Below are 15,937 nucleotides of genomic sequence, written 5' to 3'. Positions count from 1 at the left end.
TATATATATATAAGTTTTGAAAGCTTGTAATTATTTTTCTTCTTCTAACAGAGGTGAAGACCACGCTTCTGTAATTTGAATACACAGATCATAAAACTCACCAGTGTGTTGAGTCAATGGCATGAAAATAGTCAGTATGCTGGTGTTACGTGCAGCTGGAGAGCCACCTTCCCATGGTAAATGAAGATGCACCATGCTGGTTGTGCCCAACTCCATCATTCCCCCATCCAGAAGTGACACCTTCCTGTGGAGGACACGACCCTACAAAGAGGGGACCTTGGTAAGATGGGTCCCTGCCATGGTCAGGTGTAGGAACAGTTGGAAAGGCAGCAGCTCCTTGTCATGAACATCACTGCAGGTAGTAATTAAGTATCATCATCATTTGAAAGATGAAGTTGAGGGAGAAAATAAATAAATGAGAGCAGGACGTAACATGCCCAAGGCAACAGGAGGAAGTGGTTATCAACACCAGGAGTAGTAGCAGTTTTGTTCCCTGCCGTTTTCAAAGGGAGAGGGAAAAGGGCACTGGGGCACACACACAGCCTCAGTGGTGGCTGTGACATGAGGTCCTGGTGTCCACGTGCATGGAGAGATGGGGAGCTGCACTTAGGGTTGTTTTTTTTTTTTTAAGACAGAAGAGCACTGTAAGGCAAATCTGCTCCAGTGAGAAGCTTCACAAGGGAGGCTCTGTGTGGCAAAAAGCTGTATTTTTAGGTCAGTTTGGCCAAGCTGAATGAGGTGGTTTGTGTGGTAAATAGAAGGGGTGCCTGGCTTTGAAACTCACTATTTTCACAGTACAGAAGTCAGTTGTAAGCCACATCGAGTATTCTGGGGTGGTGGTTGCAACAGGGACCAAATGGTGACCAGATAGAGGCAGATAGCTGGCCAGAGAAGTTCAGTGAGAGCACAAAACTAACAGTGCCCTGCTTTGCTTTTCTCCCAGAAGAGTTGTGAACCAGCATTTTAAGCAAGTTCTGAGTTAATGCAGTCTGTTCAGTCGTTATCAACAAGATCATATGCTGCATAGAGTCTGATTTGATTAAAAGGGTCATTTGTTGTACTACCAGCTAATAAATGCCAGCACAGGTAACTTGGTGTCTCAGAGTGACTACATAGGAACAGGGAATTCAAGGCTGGATCAGCAGCATGGCAGTTTTAGTCTATCCCATGACTTAAGTTGCATGTTAGCAAACCATAGTGCTGATGGAAGCTAAGAACAAAAGCTGAAATGAATGAGTGAAAGCCCCATCTCTGGAGGCATTCAAGGCCAGGCTGGATGTGGCTCTGAGCAGCCCGGTCTAGTGGTTGGTGACCCTGCCCACATTAGGGGGTTTGAAAGTAGATCAAATTTGAGGTCCTTTGCAACCCAGACCATTTTATGAACAGACAAAAGCGAGAGGAGCTCTGAGTAGATGAAGGGGGGGTCTCCAAAACCAACACAAATTGGAGCACTTCATGAGGGCTCCCATTTCCACTAAGAGTCACGGGGAGGCCAAGGGTGACCATGCTTAATAAGCACAGAGTGGACTCAGCTGAGCTGAGCTTTGTCAAACTGCATGAGAGAACAAGAGCCACAACAGAACTGCCCACAGAGATGACACATCATCTAGCATCTCCAGAAAAAGACAACAGAAAGTACTCTTGGCTCTCTCACAAGTTTTGAAATTCACTCTGAGCAATGAGTCAGCACTTTCAGCATCCTGTGTTGCTTAGAGCATCAGCAGAGGATTTAAGTGAAGCTTAAGCAACGCTCAGGATCCTGCAGAGAGCTTCGGGCCACCAGTAAGGAGGAGGAAGATGCCTTGGGCAGGGGCCAAAGTCAGCAGAGAATTTAGGAGTAGGTGGAAGGGAAAAAAATAGAGGAATAGGGGAAGAGATAAAAGGAGAAGAAGCCAAATGGAATGTCAGATTTCTCCCATGGTGCTGCTCTCTGGAAAGAAGCAGTAAGAAGTACTCAAGGTATGGGACAAGGAGGGAATATCCTGAAACCACAGGATGTCCTGAGTTTGAAGAGATCCACTGGGATCTTCAGCTCCTACATAGCAAGGAACAACTGATCAAATGCATCCTGCTCTCCCACCTGTGTGCCAAGGGAGGTATCTGCTCTCTTTTTCATTCTTCTGGACTGCTCAACAGACGCTGGCTGCACGATCAGGCTTCATGCAGGGATTTGCAGGATGAGCCATTCCCACAGCTCGTCAGTAGGTGGCAAAAAGCTACAACCCTATTGCTAAGCAAAGAATAAATGCTTGTTCTCTTGAAGAACAGGAGGGATCTGTGAGCAGCTCCATCCCATCAGAGATCATGCGCCTCCTGGCCAGCAGCCCAGCACTATCAACAGGGTGTGACACCCCAGAAAGTGCACCATCCCTTCATACCACCCCTCTTTTTTCCTCAGGGTCCCCCTGTGCCATCACTTGACCTTCCTTGAGTAACTTAGAGTCATAGAATCATTCAGGTTGAAAAGACCACTAAGATCTTCTAGTCCAACCATCAGCCCATTTAGAAAAGCTGGGAACCCAGAGGGATTAATCAATACTTCCAAAGTTGGGAAAGAAGAGCTTTAAGGCTGTGCTTCTGCAGCACCATCTGAGGTTACCTGGTTGGACAAATCAAGCAGATGAGCACTCCATCTTCGTGTACAGCCTGAAACTGAGCTTAGTTTGGGAAGGAAATTGAAACCATCCCAGCTGCCTGTCACATGTCCCAGTGAGGGAGGGAGATAAGGGATTAATAAAGTTAGTGGAAATATCCAAGAGCTATCGATGGTGGGTTTTTTCATGCTTTTGAATGTGTGCAGGTGTCGGGAAGGGAGGATGCTGCTTGGTGCTAAACATCCACGTTCCTATTCAAGGAGGTCTAGTGCTCTGAGTACTGGGTGAAAAAAGAGCTTAGAAAGAAGAGAAAATGGCATAAACAGAGGCTGCATGGTGAGAGCCAATTACAGCACAGCACTGAGCTTCGTTCAGTTTTCTTTACCAGCTGTTGCTCTTTGCTAAGTGTAAGGAAGTTGTATTTCTGCTGAAGAACAAGAAGAGAGATATTACAGCAACCTGAGCCTCCAGACCTCTGCAATAGCATCTAGCTTTTTTAAATATAGAGGAAAAGTTCTTCAAGATTTCTTCTTTTAAGTGGCACATTTAATTACTAATGATTTAGCCAGACTGACTGGTGCTGACTTTCCCCAACTCTGCTGCCTGCGGCTGAGCACTGTCATTTTGTTCGGACATTTCAGCAAAATCAGTTTTGTTAATCCCAAGCAAGAGAAACTTGTCTCGCTCTGGCCATTTGTTATGCAATGGAAAGCACACCAGTGTCAGTAGCAAAGTCCCAGGCTGCAGCAGGTGAAGATTTGCTCAAAATGCAACAGTCATGGATACAGAAACAAAGAAAATAATCTGCTTACCTTTGGAAGACAACAGGTATACAGAGATCTCCAGTGAGATATCCTCATCTCTGCTGCCAACTCTTAAATGAAGTTTGGGAAGGGGTGGATCCTGGCTTTACCCTTTCTGATCACTCACTTGCATTGCTTGCACCTGAGCTCCCTTGGGTTGGCCCTGCCTTCTCACCAGGTGCTCCATCACTGCTTAAAGCTGTGACTTAGCATTTCCACTACACCATCTCACCACCACACTCATCCTACAGCCCTTTCACAGGGAAAACCCTATGCTCTTGTGCCTCGGGGCAGAGATCTATCTGACCTACATCTCCTAGAATCGTTGAAAGGACTTTTAGAAGTCTTCTAGTTCAGCTCCCCTGCAATGGATGAGAATGGACAAATCCCACTTCACTTCCATGCTGCGGATCCTTGCCTCTTGGCACCACCAAAATCAACCCCTGCTCATATGCTGTCATTGTAATCCTTCAGAACTCATCCCATGCCCATCCCTGGCAGTTGGCAGGACCTCTCACCTCTCCAACCTCTCCTTGCTGTGGAGGCAACCTCAGACCAGGAGTTTCTTTCCATCATGATTTTCACAAGCACCATGTGCTCAGTTCTGAGCAGCAAACCTCATCCCCTGCATAGCTATTTGTAATGACTCATCCTTCAGATGATGAGTTGGTATCAAGCATTTGGAATAGGGAGCTTTTCAGAGAAAAACAGCCTCTCTGAGTTGCAGCCCTGGCATTGCAGTGTTGTTTTTTCCCCCCTATCTTCTGGAATTTGCAGAAAGGTTTAAGTTTCAACTTTAGTAATAGAGAAAACATTTTCATTTCCAGCCTCTGAACAGATGTTAGGAAACGTGAGAGCAGGACGAGTTACCACCTGCCTCTCTCCAGGTCATGATGAGTTAACACAACTGAAAGCAGAACAGTCAAAGGACTTTGAGCATGAGAAGCAGAAAGAGGGCTTCCCAGCTTTGTTGCCTCCAGAAAAGCAAATTCTGCACACTATGAGTTGATAAATGAATGCTCAGAGTCTCCACGCAGCCCGTGCAATGGATAGACTGCTTTGCACACTCTCTCCACGGGCAGTGCTCTTCCTAAATGCTGGCAACGCCATTATCAGGAAACAAATCAGCTCCATCTGAGATAAATTGCATTTACACCAATTACAGCTCAATTGTTGACAGATGGGAACACAGAAGGGAGATGCGTCGAATCATTAAGAGGACAGGTGTATAAAAAAATGCCAGATTAATTGTTCCAGCCCATTAAATCATTGACCTTTCCAGCCTACCCTCAGTGCTGAATTCAGAGCTCTCAGGATCCTCCCAGCTCACACACGATGACCACGTTTACAAGAAAAGCACACAGGGATGCTTTTAAAACACGTACTCCAGACACAGACTCATTAGCAAGTCTTCTTTCTCATTAAAAGCTGTTTTCTTACTGTTTTCTTGGCTTTTCCATGCACTCACAGCAGCTTTCTCCCCAAAGAACAGACTTGCTATACATCTAGAGAGGTTGCAAAGAGCGAGGGGATGAAGGCAGACAGGATCAGTGCTGGATGAAGGCTCTGGCTTTGAGTTGAGGCTTTGGCTCCGATTTCCAAATCCTGCTTTCCCTGGGATTTTCAGTAAATCCTGGGAGAGACAAATAGCTAAATATTGCTGAGAGCAAATAGGCCATGGGTGTCTAATTCCCCTAAACACAAGTAGAAGTGTGCCTCCTGCTGAGAGCCAACACCAGATCCACTTATTCAAGATGGCCTGGCTTGGAATTGCTAAGGTTGGAAAAGACCTTCAAGATCATCAAGTCCAAACACAACCTAACCAAACTACCCTAACAACCTCTCCACTAAATCATGTCCCTGAGCACCACATCCAAATGGTTTTTAAGCACACCCAGGAATGGTGACTCGACCACATACCTGGGGAGCCCATTCCAGTGCTTAACAACAGTTTTTGTAAGGAAGTGTTTCCTGATATCCAACCTAAACTTGCCCTGGTGCAAATTGAAGCCATGAAAATTAAGGGGATAAGATTTCCAGCAGAGGGAAATTAATGGCCATGAGGGTGATGGGAGGAAGAGCAAACCCACCTCTCTTCTCACTGCTGTAAATGTTTTACAGCAGATTATCCATTAAAGCTGGAGGTGCATACTGAAGGAAAGTCATACATTTCGCCACCTGGCACAGAGGAAAGGAAATTAAAAAAAAATAAAATAAAATTAGAAATACCAGAATGCTTATTAAAAGACTTCTGATCCAATCACTGTGCCTTTCAATTTGAATGGATGTTCTGTGGCTTAGAAAAGGATGCAGGGTTAAAAACAAGCAGAAAGGCCAAGTGACCTTAAGGCAAGCAAAACACTTTATTTCAGTTGGAACTTAATATGGGGGTTAACCCAGAATATTCTCCAGCTTCTGCTTGGTGGTTCTGCCAGCCTCCTCCTCCTCCCTCTGCCCCCACGTTGTTGTTGCTTGGTCCACACCACTTTTCCCCTCAGATATTCTTTCACATACCCAGACATGTCACTTCTGTCCACACATAAGCCACCTCATTTCCAGTGCTCCTCTCTGCTGTTCTCTGTGTTCAGAAATGCTGCACATCACAAACATCATGTCTATGCCACGGGTGTATCCAGAGCAGAGATCACGGCTTGCTCCTTCAGCACATCCCAAGCCATGCTGCTAGAACTCTTTATCAAAGAAGTTATCAAAGAGTGAAACTCTCTCTGTCCTGGTTCTCACCAGCGGAGGTCTGCGGTAAAGCTTCTTTTCCTCCCTCTCCCAGTCCTCAGAGTCAGTGCTGGAAGTGTCCCAGAGCAAATCCCTGCTGCGTGGCTCCTTGCAGAACCACAGCCCAACCTTGCTGCTGCTGCCGCTGCCCAGGGGAAGCCCAGCTCTGGCATGCTGCCCTGCAAATCCTCCATCCCCTCTGTTTCCTGAGAGAGAAAATAACAGTAATTGCAGTTTTCCTCAGAGGTATGCCCATCCAGCTGGTAATCCCTATGAGGAAGATCCTGAGAAATCCCTGCAAGATCAGAGCACGTGCCTGGGGCTGGGCAGACCTGGCACAGTCTATTCAGAAACATAATCTTGGAACTGAGTGGGCTTTAATGTCCCTTTCAACCTAAACCATTCTGTGATTCATTCTGTTGGGTGAATTAATCAAGTCTGGCATGAGGCAACTGGTTTAGTGCTGACCCATAGGAATGGATGGTGGGATTTGCACATTGTGTCCCAGGGAGCACATTTCTGCCTGAGATGCTTTAAGACTCCCAATGTATGTGAGTAAGTGAGTACCATCTCCAGTGCCTTCACATGGCACTGTCTGATCTTTTGCTGGTGGGAACCTGCTCCTCGCCCTGGGATCCTTGGTTCTGTGCCTCTGTGCCTATTCCCTGGCTTCCACGGGGAAACTGACTTAGAGTCATAGAATCATAGACTGGTTGGGTTGGTTGGGACCTAAAAGACCACTGAGTTCCAACCCCTGCAGTGGGCTGGCTGCTCCCCCCAGCTCAGGCTGTGCAGGGCCCCATTCATGGCCTTGGGCACCTCCAAGGATGGGGCACCCACAGTTCTGGGCAGCAGTGCCAGGGCCTCACCACACTCTAACAATTTCCTCCTAACCTCTAACCTAAATCTCCTGTTTTAATTTAAAGTCATTCCCCATTACCCTACCACTATCAGAGGTCGGTATTCCTCCTTTTTATTTTGACAACCAGAGAGCTTGTTTTGGGTTCATTAGTATGAGAAAGAAGATTTTTAAGAATAGATGCGCTCCTATAAAGCTCACTTTCAGCTTTTTCCACCAGGACCCCCAAGTCCTTCTCGCAAGACTGCTCTCAAGGAGTTCTGCCAGTTGTACACATAGCTGGGATCGCCCTGACTCAAGACCTTGCAATGCAGCTTTGTTGAACCTCACGGGGTTCAAACGGGTTTTACATCTCCTTGGAACATGATTCTGCTTACCATTGTTTCCATCAAAATGCAGATTGTGCTCAGCAGGGATGAGGTCTTGGCTCCTGGTGCTGTCGCCTCTCTGAAGTGTGTCAAGGACCATCTCCGAGTCCAATTCCTCCATTTTTTGTTTATTGATTTTTGCCTCCCTGTGGAGATCCCGCTTCAGCTCTGCCTGGGTTTGCAAACAAGTCATCAGCACAAGCAGCAGTGGAGCAAACAGGTTCTAACAGCTCGGCACAGCACATCATTAGAGAGCTGGCACTCAAGTAATCACACATCCAGGTAGCTCAACCAGGGCAAATCATGTTTGCCAAAATGAGCACAAGACAGAACGTGACCCCATGGGAACTTCCTCACCATGGGGGGAGGCAAAGAGATGGAAAAACCCTTCCAATAATCCTCAGCCTCTCCCCAGGGCCATCCCCGCGTTACCTCTCGGCGCCGGCGGGTCAAGTCCAGCATCTGCATCTTGTGCAAGTGCTGCCGTCTGCCAGGGAGGGCTCTCAGGCTCTGCCCCCTTTTCTCCAGAGTCTGTGAGGTATTAAAAGCATCAGTCAAGACACCTGCGTTAGCTGAAAGGAAAAGAAACTCCTGCTTGCCAACCCACACCCGGTCCCTCAGGTGCTGCCCAGGTGAAGGCAGCGAGCGTTTTCCTGTCTGGCCGATGTGCAGCAATTTAGTGTAGGTTTTCAAAGCACTCACAGCTTATCTATCTCACAGCTAAGGGGCACGATGGAAAGTTCTCATTAAAGTCATGTATGCCTGCTCCTGCTCCCAAGGTGCTGCTGCTGTGCGTTGTTCAGGCTGACATCAGGAGCTGCACATGGTCGATTGTGCCTGCTGCACAGCTTGGCTCTTTGCTGTGTGCTCACCTTGGCTTTTGGGGCTCCATCCATCACTTGCTGGCCCCGGGGCTTTGCAGCAGTGATCCCCCTTGGAGTGCCAGCAGGTTCAAGCTTCTGCAAGCGCAATATTTAGTGTTCAGCATTCCTCTTTTCACACAAACACCCAACCCGATATGAAGATACCTAGACATTCCTCCAGCTCCAATTCTGGCCTGGTTGCTTGGGATACAAGGAGGAGTTTGGCACATTCAGCAAATGCTCAACACACATCAGTCTCATAATTGAATACAGTGTCTCCTGGAAGGCCACCCGAGGCCAGATCCTGGTTACCTGGCCCTGAGAACCATCCCCTCCATCCAGCCAGATTCTTTTGGTGGCTAAGACCTTACTCTGCAGGACTGCACGTGGTATGGAAAGTCCTTCCTGATGGAATTCAGCAGCTTTACAGGCTGCTCTGAGCATGGATTTCATCTCAAGAACTAAGATATCTCTTTCAGCCTCCCAAATAACACTGGCTCACTTCTAGCCTCAATACTCCTCATTTCCCCACCTATGATGGGAGCTCAGCCTGGCTTCCATAAAAATTAAAAGGAACATCATAGAATCCTAGGCTTGTCTAGTTGGGGAAAGAGACTTAAGAGCATCAAGACCAACTATCAATCTAACACTACCAAGTCCACCAATAAAACACATCCCACAGTGCCACATCCCCATATCTCTTAAATATCTCCAAGGATGGAGACTCCACTGGGCAGCCTGTTCCAATGCCTGAGCACACTTTATATGAACACCGGTTGGATATTAGGAAACATTTCTTCTCCAAAAGATTGGTGATGCATTGGGACAGGCTGCACGAGGAGGTTGATAGCAACACCATCCCAGGAGGTGTTCAAGAACCACAGAGATATGGCACTAAGGGACATGGTCAGTGGGCATGGTAGGATGGGTTGCACTTGGGGATCTGGGAGTTCTTTTCCAGCCTTAATGATTCTGTGATTCCATATGTTCAATCTAAACCTCCCTGGCACAACTCAAGGCCATTTGCATCAAAGACTTTATCAGGAAGACCAATCTTGCACTTTATATGGGACATCATTAACCTCTTGAATGTGAACAAGAGTGTCTTCTGAATGGTGACACGACTCTGGCTGGCTGCACCGAGCTGCTGCCAAAGTCTGGGCTGTAATCTTCAAGGATCCTGTAAATAAATCATGGAATCACAGAATAATTAAGGTCCAACCATCACTGTATCATTATGGGAGATTAAAGGCAAAAGTAAAGGAATCCCATTTCAAGCCAATGCAACTGGTAAAGGTTAAAAAAAAAGCTCCCTAGAATTAATGGAAATTTTCTCTATGGGTTCCTATGTACTTCAGCTCTGCCTATGGCATCCCCATTTTCCACCATGCCTCCTCCATGCAGTGCTGCATAACGTGTGCTTTCTTTTCATTCCCCAACCCTGGCGCATGGCTCATGGTCAGCTTCTGTGCGTACAAAGCTGAACATGAAGCTGAAAAATATGGCACTAGATGGCAGCATGTGACACCACAAGCTGCAGCCCGGATCACGCATTGCTCACATACCACATCCCACAGATCGTTGCATCCTGTAGGAAGCAGAGTTTTGGGCTTTCTGCTCAAGTTGTGCCATGTGCTTAGAAAGCAGGATATGTTTGCTCCCCTGTCCCCAGGCCAAGCAAAGCAGCCCTATGTGAATTTTCATACATTCACCCTACCTGTGGTTGCCGAGGTGGGTGCAGCTTGATGATGCTGCTGCTGGCTCCGTTCTCTCCAACCAGCACAGTGCTGAAGTCAAAGGGCCCTGAGGGGTCAGAAAAGGAGAAGATGAGGTGAGGTCATTTTTGGATGTCTGCTCCTGGGCTTTACTCAACTATAGCTTTCTACCATATTTTTAATTGGCATTTCCCACACCCATCTCTCCCAACTTTTTGCCCATCGAGGTGCTGGTGCCCCATCCCTGCAGACACCTAAGGTCAGGCTGGATGGGGCTCTGAGCACCTGATGGAGCTGTGATGGGTGCCCCTGTTTATTGCAGGGGATTTGGACCAGGTGGCCTTGAAGGCTCCCTTCCAACTCAAAAGAGTCTATGATACTACTCCAGTAACAGAAGGTATAACTTATTGTTACCCACAGAAATAACACATGGATGTATTTGCATCTAAGAAACCTGTCTGCCACGTGCCTCTCTTCTCTTCTCCCTTTACAGCCCCTCACACAGTCCATACGTGACAATGACCAACCTCTGTGTCTTCTGTAGCACCTCTGGGGCCTCTCCTACGCTCAGCACCTGGCTGAACTCTATGGCCACCCCACTCTTTCCTATCTTGAAGTAGGGAACAGGCAAAGAACTGGACCTCTTTTTGCTGCTCAGCCACAAAATCACACAGAAGGGACCTTAAAGATCACCTGGCTACCACCCACCAGCACCTGTTACTTATTAAGGCAGTGCTTTAACCGAGCTCAACCTGCCCTGAGCTCTGTGCTGTTCCTCCTGGGGGCATAGGAGTGTTATTGCTTGCACAATTAGACATGCACAGTAACTGTTACAGCTTCTCTGTCCTCCCCAAACCTGCCCCTGGGTGTCTGAATGCCATTCCATGTGAGTCACTGAGCTTCCCATATTTTGGCCTCATGGGAGGGGATATGGGGATAAAGGGCTGGGCAATGGCACAGGGAGACAGGAAAAAAGGTTCTGCATTGGTGTTAAATCCACATTTAACAGTTGCACAAAGCAGGAGGTGCCCTGATGGGGCTGCAGTACCCCCAAACCCAATCTGTTCACCCCAGACCACTGTCACACCAAAGCTTTGCGTGCTGTCAAAGCACCCTGCTGTTCCTCCACAGACAGTCCTAGTGTCCCACTCCAGGTGAGCACAAACCTCCTTCACCTCTGGGTTTGGGTATGGAACATCTGGGGCACATTGCAGTGAGACTCACCTTCCTCCGCCTCTTGCTAGTGGAGTCAGCCTGGTGCCGTGAGGCTCTGATTTATTTTAATGCTGAATTTCACATCTAATTAAAGTCTAACTCTAATTAAGGTAATGATATGGCTATGCCCAGCGGTGCACGTTATGGGGTTGAGATATGAATGCTGTGTCTGATGCTGCAGGGGTGCTGTGAGTTGGGCTCTGAGACCATCTCAAAAGGCTCTGGGAAGGGAAACAGTTGCTGGGAAAAGCCTCCCCCCCTTGCTCCATACCTGTGAAGGCTCTCCCATACCCAGTCTGGCGGAGGGGTGGGAGCTGCCCGTGGGTTATGGGATGTCCGTGCTCCATTGTGGCTGTTGGGTGCAGGCTGGGCTCCCCCAGCACCTCCTCACTGCTGAGCATCGGTGCCACCTGGGTAACCCTGGGGTGCGTCTTGGAAGAGCTGAGACCCATTTTGTAGAGCTTGGGAAGAAGGAAAAGCCCACTCTGAAAGCAGTGCTGTGATGCAGAGCTCCCAGCTGGCTGCCGAGCCCAGGGCCGAATCCCACTGCCAAATGCACTCATGTGCCCTTCCCAGCTGGATTAAACATTGACACAGCCCTGGCCACTGCTTTGTTTTTACCTCCACGCGACTTTCAGCAGCACCGCCTCAGCTGGTTGAGCTGGAGGCATTTCAACAAGTGCTTCTTTTGCTAAACATTCAGCCTTTGGAAAGAAATTTGATGCTCGGAGTGCCCAAAGGATCACAGCATCTCCAGAACCTCCCCAGGTTTATGAAAAGCACCCCCCTACCCTTGCTTTATCTCCTGGAGTGGCATTGCTGGAGGTAAAAACAGGTTTATCACAAACCCACCTAAAACATCAAAGCCAACGCCAAGATTCGGGTTGGATATTAGGAAAGATTCTCCAAAAGAGCAGTGATGCAGTGGTACATCTGCCCAGGGAGTGCTGGGGTCACCGTCCTTGGAGAGGTTCAAGGACTGCGGAGATGTGGCACTGAGGGACGTTGGCAGTGGGCATGGCGGGGCTGTGGATCTGGGAGGTTTATTCCAACCTGAATGGTTCTATGCACCAATGGGGTGGGTCAGATCCTCATCTGGAAGTTTGTGTTTTAGGGGGCGTGGGGCAGGCAGAGTGGCTTTGCTGGGGGTGGGAGGAAGGCACGGCTGCAGAATGGCTGTGTCTGAGCAGACACCGGGCGGTGGGATTCTCAGTTTGTATTCCTCCAATGGATCAGCAACACGGCTGTGCAGAACAGCCCTGGATTTCACATTATTTTCCTTGCTGAATACTTAATGAGGCTCCTTGAAGGATCCAGTTCTGGGCCTGAAGACGCTGCCGTGAGGCTGTGCGCCAAAACGCACTCGTCAATGCACGCTGAAAGGAAACGCTTGTTTTCCCTGTGTGTTTGGTTTGGCAGGAGCTGGAATTTCAGTAAAACACATCTCTACAGCTGTCTGTCGGTGTCAATGAACGTATCAACCCCAAAACCGACTTGAGGTGGTGCCCTTCAGCTACAAGTGTGGCTGATCCCAGAAATGCTGGGTCAAAACTCCCCTGTGGTGACAGGGAGGGAAGTGGCCGGGTTGGTTTGCTTTGGCTTTTGAAAGGTTTTTCACTGTGGCAGAAGAGAAGAACAATTGTTTGGCCCATTGAAATGCTCTGAGAAATGGGATCTGCCATTTCCCAAGGGTGCTGGTGGTTCAGGGTACTCCATCTCTCATGAGAAGGCTCTGGGAGGTACTGGGCTCATGATAAAGCTCAGCACCGTTGGGTTCAGTAACACAAGAGCTTAAATATTTGTGTTTTTTTTTTTAATTAGAAAACATTTTATTGTGGTTATTTACATCCTTTCCTCGGTAAGTGTATAAATGTAAACATTTATTATAGATCTAACTCTCTTCTCTTACAACTCATACCCAGTTCAGAGTAAATGGCATTTTTAAGCATACAAGGAGTGAGGAAATTTAAGCTATATTCACAGAATATACATCTGCGTGCAGTACAGTCCACCAGCCCTAAGCTAGTGGTATAGACACTGTGCCATTGGCTCTACTTCTGCTTCTCGTGTGTACGCTGGAGTCTGTGATGTCGTCGGCGTGATCCTCACTTTTCTTCTCCTTCAAGCTGTTGATGAACCTCAGGGTTATTTCGTCCCATTCTTCGGGGAGCAGCATCAGCAGGAACCCAATGCAAATGATGATGGTGGCTCCCAACCTCACCACGCTGAAGATCATTTTGTGCTTCAACAGATCCACAGCTGCGAAGGAGAAACAACAGCACCATCAAAACTGCAGCAGCAAAAAGACTGTGGCAACAGATCAGCCTGGCTTATCTCATGACATGCATCTGAGATGGCCACGTTGTCTGCCATCCCCTAAAGTAACCAGATCTTGGACAGTGTAAAAGACTTTTCCTTGTATCTAACCTATTTTCTTGAAGCTTGAAGCCATTTCCCCTTATTCTGTTACCACAGACCCTGCTCAAGAGTCTGTCTCCTTCTTCCCTGTAGTTCTCCGTCAGATATTGAAAGGCTATCAGCAGGTCATGTCCTTGTGCCACATGGATCAGAGAGGGCAGCAAGCTGGAGGTGATGCCTCCAGGCCCAGCCTGCCAGCTCCACAAGCATAATAACAGCACATCTGAGCCCTTACAGGGCTGACAATCACATCGTGCATCTCTGTCCTGCATCCCCCTATAAATAGATGTTTCTTTGGAAATGTGCCCAGACACCTGGAGTTGCAGGGGGGTGGAGGAGGAAATCAGAAGAGCAGAGACAGCTACTGAAGAAGAAGGAAGGACTTTGGTGTAAAGTTCCATGTGTACGGGCTGCCCTCAACAGTCACCAGCTCTGGGGCTGCTGCCTGCCTCTCTGTGCTCAGTATGGGTACAGCCACCAAGAAAAGGAAGACAAAAGAAATGGCTTTGGCTAACCAAAAATCCCACCATCACCAGGAGCGTGCGTGGGAGCCAGGCAACATCGAAACCCTTCTGAAATACGTGGCAGAACATTTTGACCATTTAGACAAAAAACTGCTTCTGCTGTCCGCATGCTGATGTGCTTATCTTCCAACCAACGAGCACAGGACTTGTACCTGCATTCCCAGGGACGCTGAGCACTGTGCCAATGGAGATCAGAATGGGGTATGTAAGCACGACGCCAACGTTAACCAGAATGTTGAAGGCTGGGGAAAACAGATAAAATAATACATGATTATGCAGAAGAGCATAGAATGAGACTCTCCTCCTCCACTCTGACCCCAGAAGCGTGATGGGAATTCTATAATTACAGAATCATTAAGGTTGGAAAAGACCTCTAAGATCATCTAGTCCAACCATCCACCTACCACCAGCAATGCCCACTGACCACATCCCTCAAGATAAAGGGGCACTCATGCAATTAGGCTATGAAGTCAGCTGAGCAGGCTGTACTTAGACCAATTGTCTAAGTACTGGTCTTGCTGCAATGTTGAAGGCAGTACAAATGCTCAATGTGGATTTATGGGATGTTTGGGGTTTTTGTTTTTAATATAAGTCGTCCTAAACAGCAGAACTCTGGGTGGTAAGTTACCACTACTTTTTGTCTCTTTGATGCTCACGGAGAAGCTGCCATTCAGCTTAGGAATGGCAAGAGCTTTGCTCTCAGCACCTCAGCTGTCAGACCCACTGTGTTTTAGCATGGCTGCATTGATGGGCTGTGTACTGGCAATGACATCCTTTTTGTTTCCCTTTAATATACTTGTAGTGGAGACAAACCTCTACAATTATGAAATAATTGAGACTTTAGCAAAGGAAAGGATATTCTTATACCTGCAAATTAAAACACCCCTGGGCTGAATCCAACAGCTTTTCTGCCTGGCTAGAGGACAGCAATTGTGGCTCTGGAAGAAGAAGTGTTAGGGGAGAGTAGAGGGGAGGAGAAGGCTGCAAGAAATGAAACAGACAGCACCAGCCTTTGCAGACCCCCAAAAAGCTGTGCAACTTTTGCCCAGAGCCTGCAGCACCCCCAGAAACATGTCCTGCATCAGTAGGTCTCCATGTCAGTGCTGCATGCCTGCAGAGCCTGCCAGGAGCTGCTCGGCTGTGTGCAGCCCTTTGAAATTCCATTTTTAGCAACCAATCTGGGACAGAGAAAGTGAAATATCAATAACACCGCTGTAGGAATGCAAAGATGAAAAGTGAGCAATTAGTACGAGCGCTCTGTCTTTGTTCCCTTCTACTAATGTTAGTGTTAAGGCCTCAAAGGAAAGCGTTAATCATTCTTCAAGGAGTACCAGTGTGCACTGAGGTCAGATTCCATCTGGGAGAGCTTTGTACTAGGTGCAAAGGGATGGGACAGAAAAACGAGCACCTGTTTTTTCACATACCTAACCAGAGGCCAGCTACTCCACACAGGTAGCCCCATGGCACAGCAGAGAAGGGTGACCAGTATTCCACCTTCGTAAAATACAGTATGATTGGGGTAACAGAGATGAAAATTAAATTGAAGAAGCCCAAGGTGGAAACAAAGTGAGCAGCCTCTCCAAAGTTCGCACTGCCAAGAAACATCTTGAACAAAACCTGCGAAGGAAAGAGGGGGGTTTTAGTCTCGTGGCTGTTGTGGAAAGCAAAGTCCTCCTGCACAGCATCCTCCATTTCCTTGGGAAGAATGGGGCACAAGGACAGCCCTGACCAGGACAGGGTGTCACATCCCCCAATTCCTTCTTAGCAGAGCTGCCCTCAATGAGTTCTTCTCCCAGAGTGTACACACAGCTGGGACTTCCAGACCAAACTCCAACACCTTGCATTTGG

At 47.9% G+C, this 15,937-nt stretch overlaps 2 protein-coding genes and 1 long non-coding RNA gene across 6 annotated transcripts in view; all 3 read right to left on the bottom strand.

Moving 5' to 3' along the window:
* The window catches only part of LOC109367935, a 5,507-nt gene extending 326 nt beyond the window's left edge, over positions 1 to 5,181 (bottom strand). Inside the window, exons 1-2 of the long non-coding RNA XR_002115528.2 lie at positions 3,407 to 5,181; positions 102 to 261 (exon numbers count right to left, since the gene is read on the bottom strand). This is a non-coding gene — a long non-coding RNA (uncharacterized LOC109367935). The remainder of the gene's footprint in view (positions 1 to 101; positions 262 to 3,406) is intronic.
* Positions 5,182 to 5,720: 539 nt separating this feature from the next.
* CCDC198 (coiled-coil domain containing 198) lies at positions 5,721 to 11,696 on the bottom strand. 2 transcript variants are annotated; one of them, XM_010712096.3, is made up of 6 exons: positions 11,419 to 11,696; positions 9,935 to 10,020; positions 8,227 to 8,313; positions 7,787 to 7,885; positions 7,364 to 7,526; positions 5,721 to 6,333 (listed from the first exon to the last, which is right to left on the bottom strand). In XM_010712096.3, exons 1-6 carry the CDS (start codon positions 11,597 to 11,599, stop codon positions 6,080 to 6,082), a joined length of 870 nt encoding a protein of 289 aa, XP_010710398.1. In that variant the 5' UTR covers positions 11,600 to 11,696; the 3' UTR covers positions 5,721 to 6,079. The 2 variants fall into 2 exon arrangements, with proteins under 2 accessions (XP_010710398.1, XP_019471527.1); XM_019615982.2 differs by lacking the exon at positions 8,227 to 8,313 and having other exon boundaries at positions 11,419 to 11,683.
* Positions 11,697 to 12,962: 1,266 nt separating this feature from the next.
* SLC35F4 (solute carrier family 35 member F4) overlaps positions 12,963 to 15,937 on the bottom strand; it is a 103,524-nt gene continuing 100,549 nt past the window's right edge. For all 3 annotated transcript variants that reach the window (XM_010712092.2, XM_010712094.2, XM_031553733.1), the window contains 3 exons: positions 15,514 to 15,706; positions 14,242 to 14,331; positions 12,963 to 13,406 (listed from right to left, as the gene is read on the bottom strand). In XM_010712092.2, the coding sequence (XP_010710394.1) occupies positions 13,165 to 13,406; positions 14,242 to 14,331; positions 15,514 to 15,706 (525 nt within the window). In that variant the 3' untranslated portion in view covers positions 12,963 to 13,164. The remainder of the gene's footprint in view (positions 13,407 to 14,241; positions 14,332 to 15,513; positions 15,707 to 15,937) is intronic.

This window comes from Meleagris gallopavo, chromosome 5 (assembly GCF_000146605.3).
Source record: "Meleagris gallopavo isolate NT-WF06-2002-E0010 breed Aviagen turkey brand Nicholas breeding stock chromosome 5, Turkey_5.1, whole genome shotgun sequence".
In the NCBI taxonomy this organism is placed as follows: Eukaryota; Metazoa; Chordata; class Aves; order Galliformes; family Phasianidae; genus Meleagris; species Meleagris gallopavo.
The sequence above is the reverse complement of the archived record's forward strand: the minus strand, read 5'-3'. Positions and strand labels throughout refer to the sequence as shown.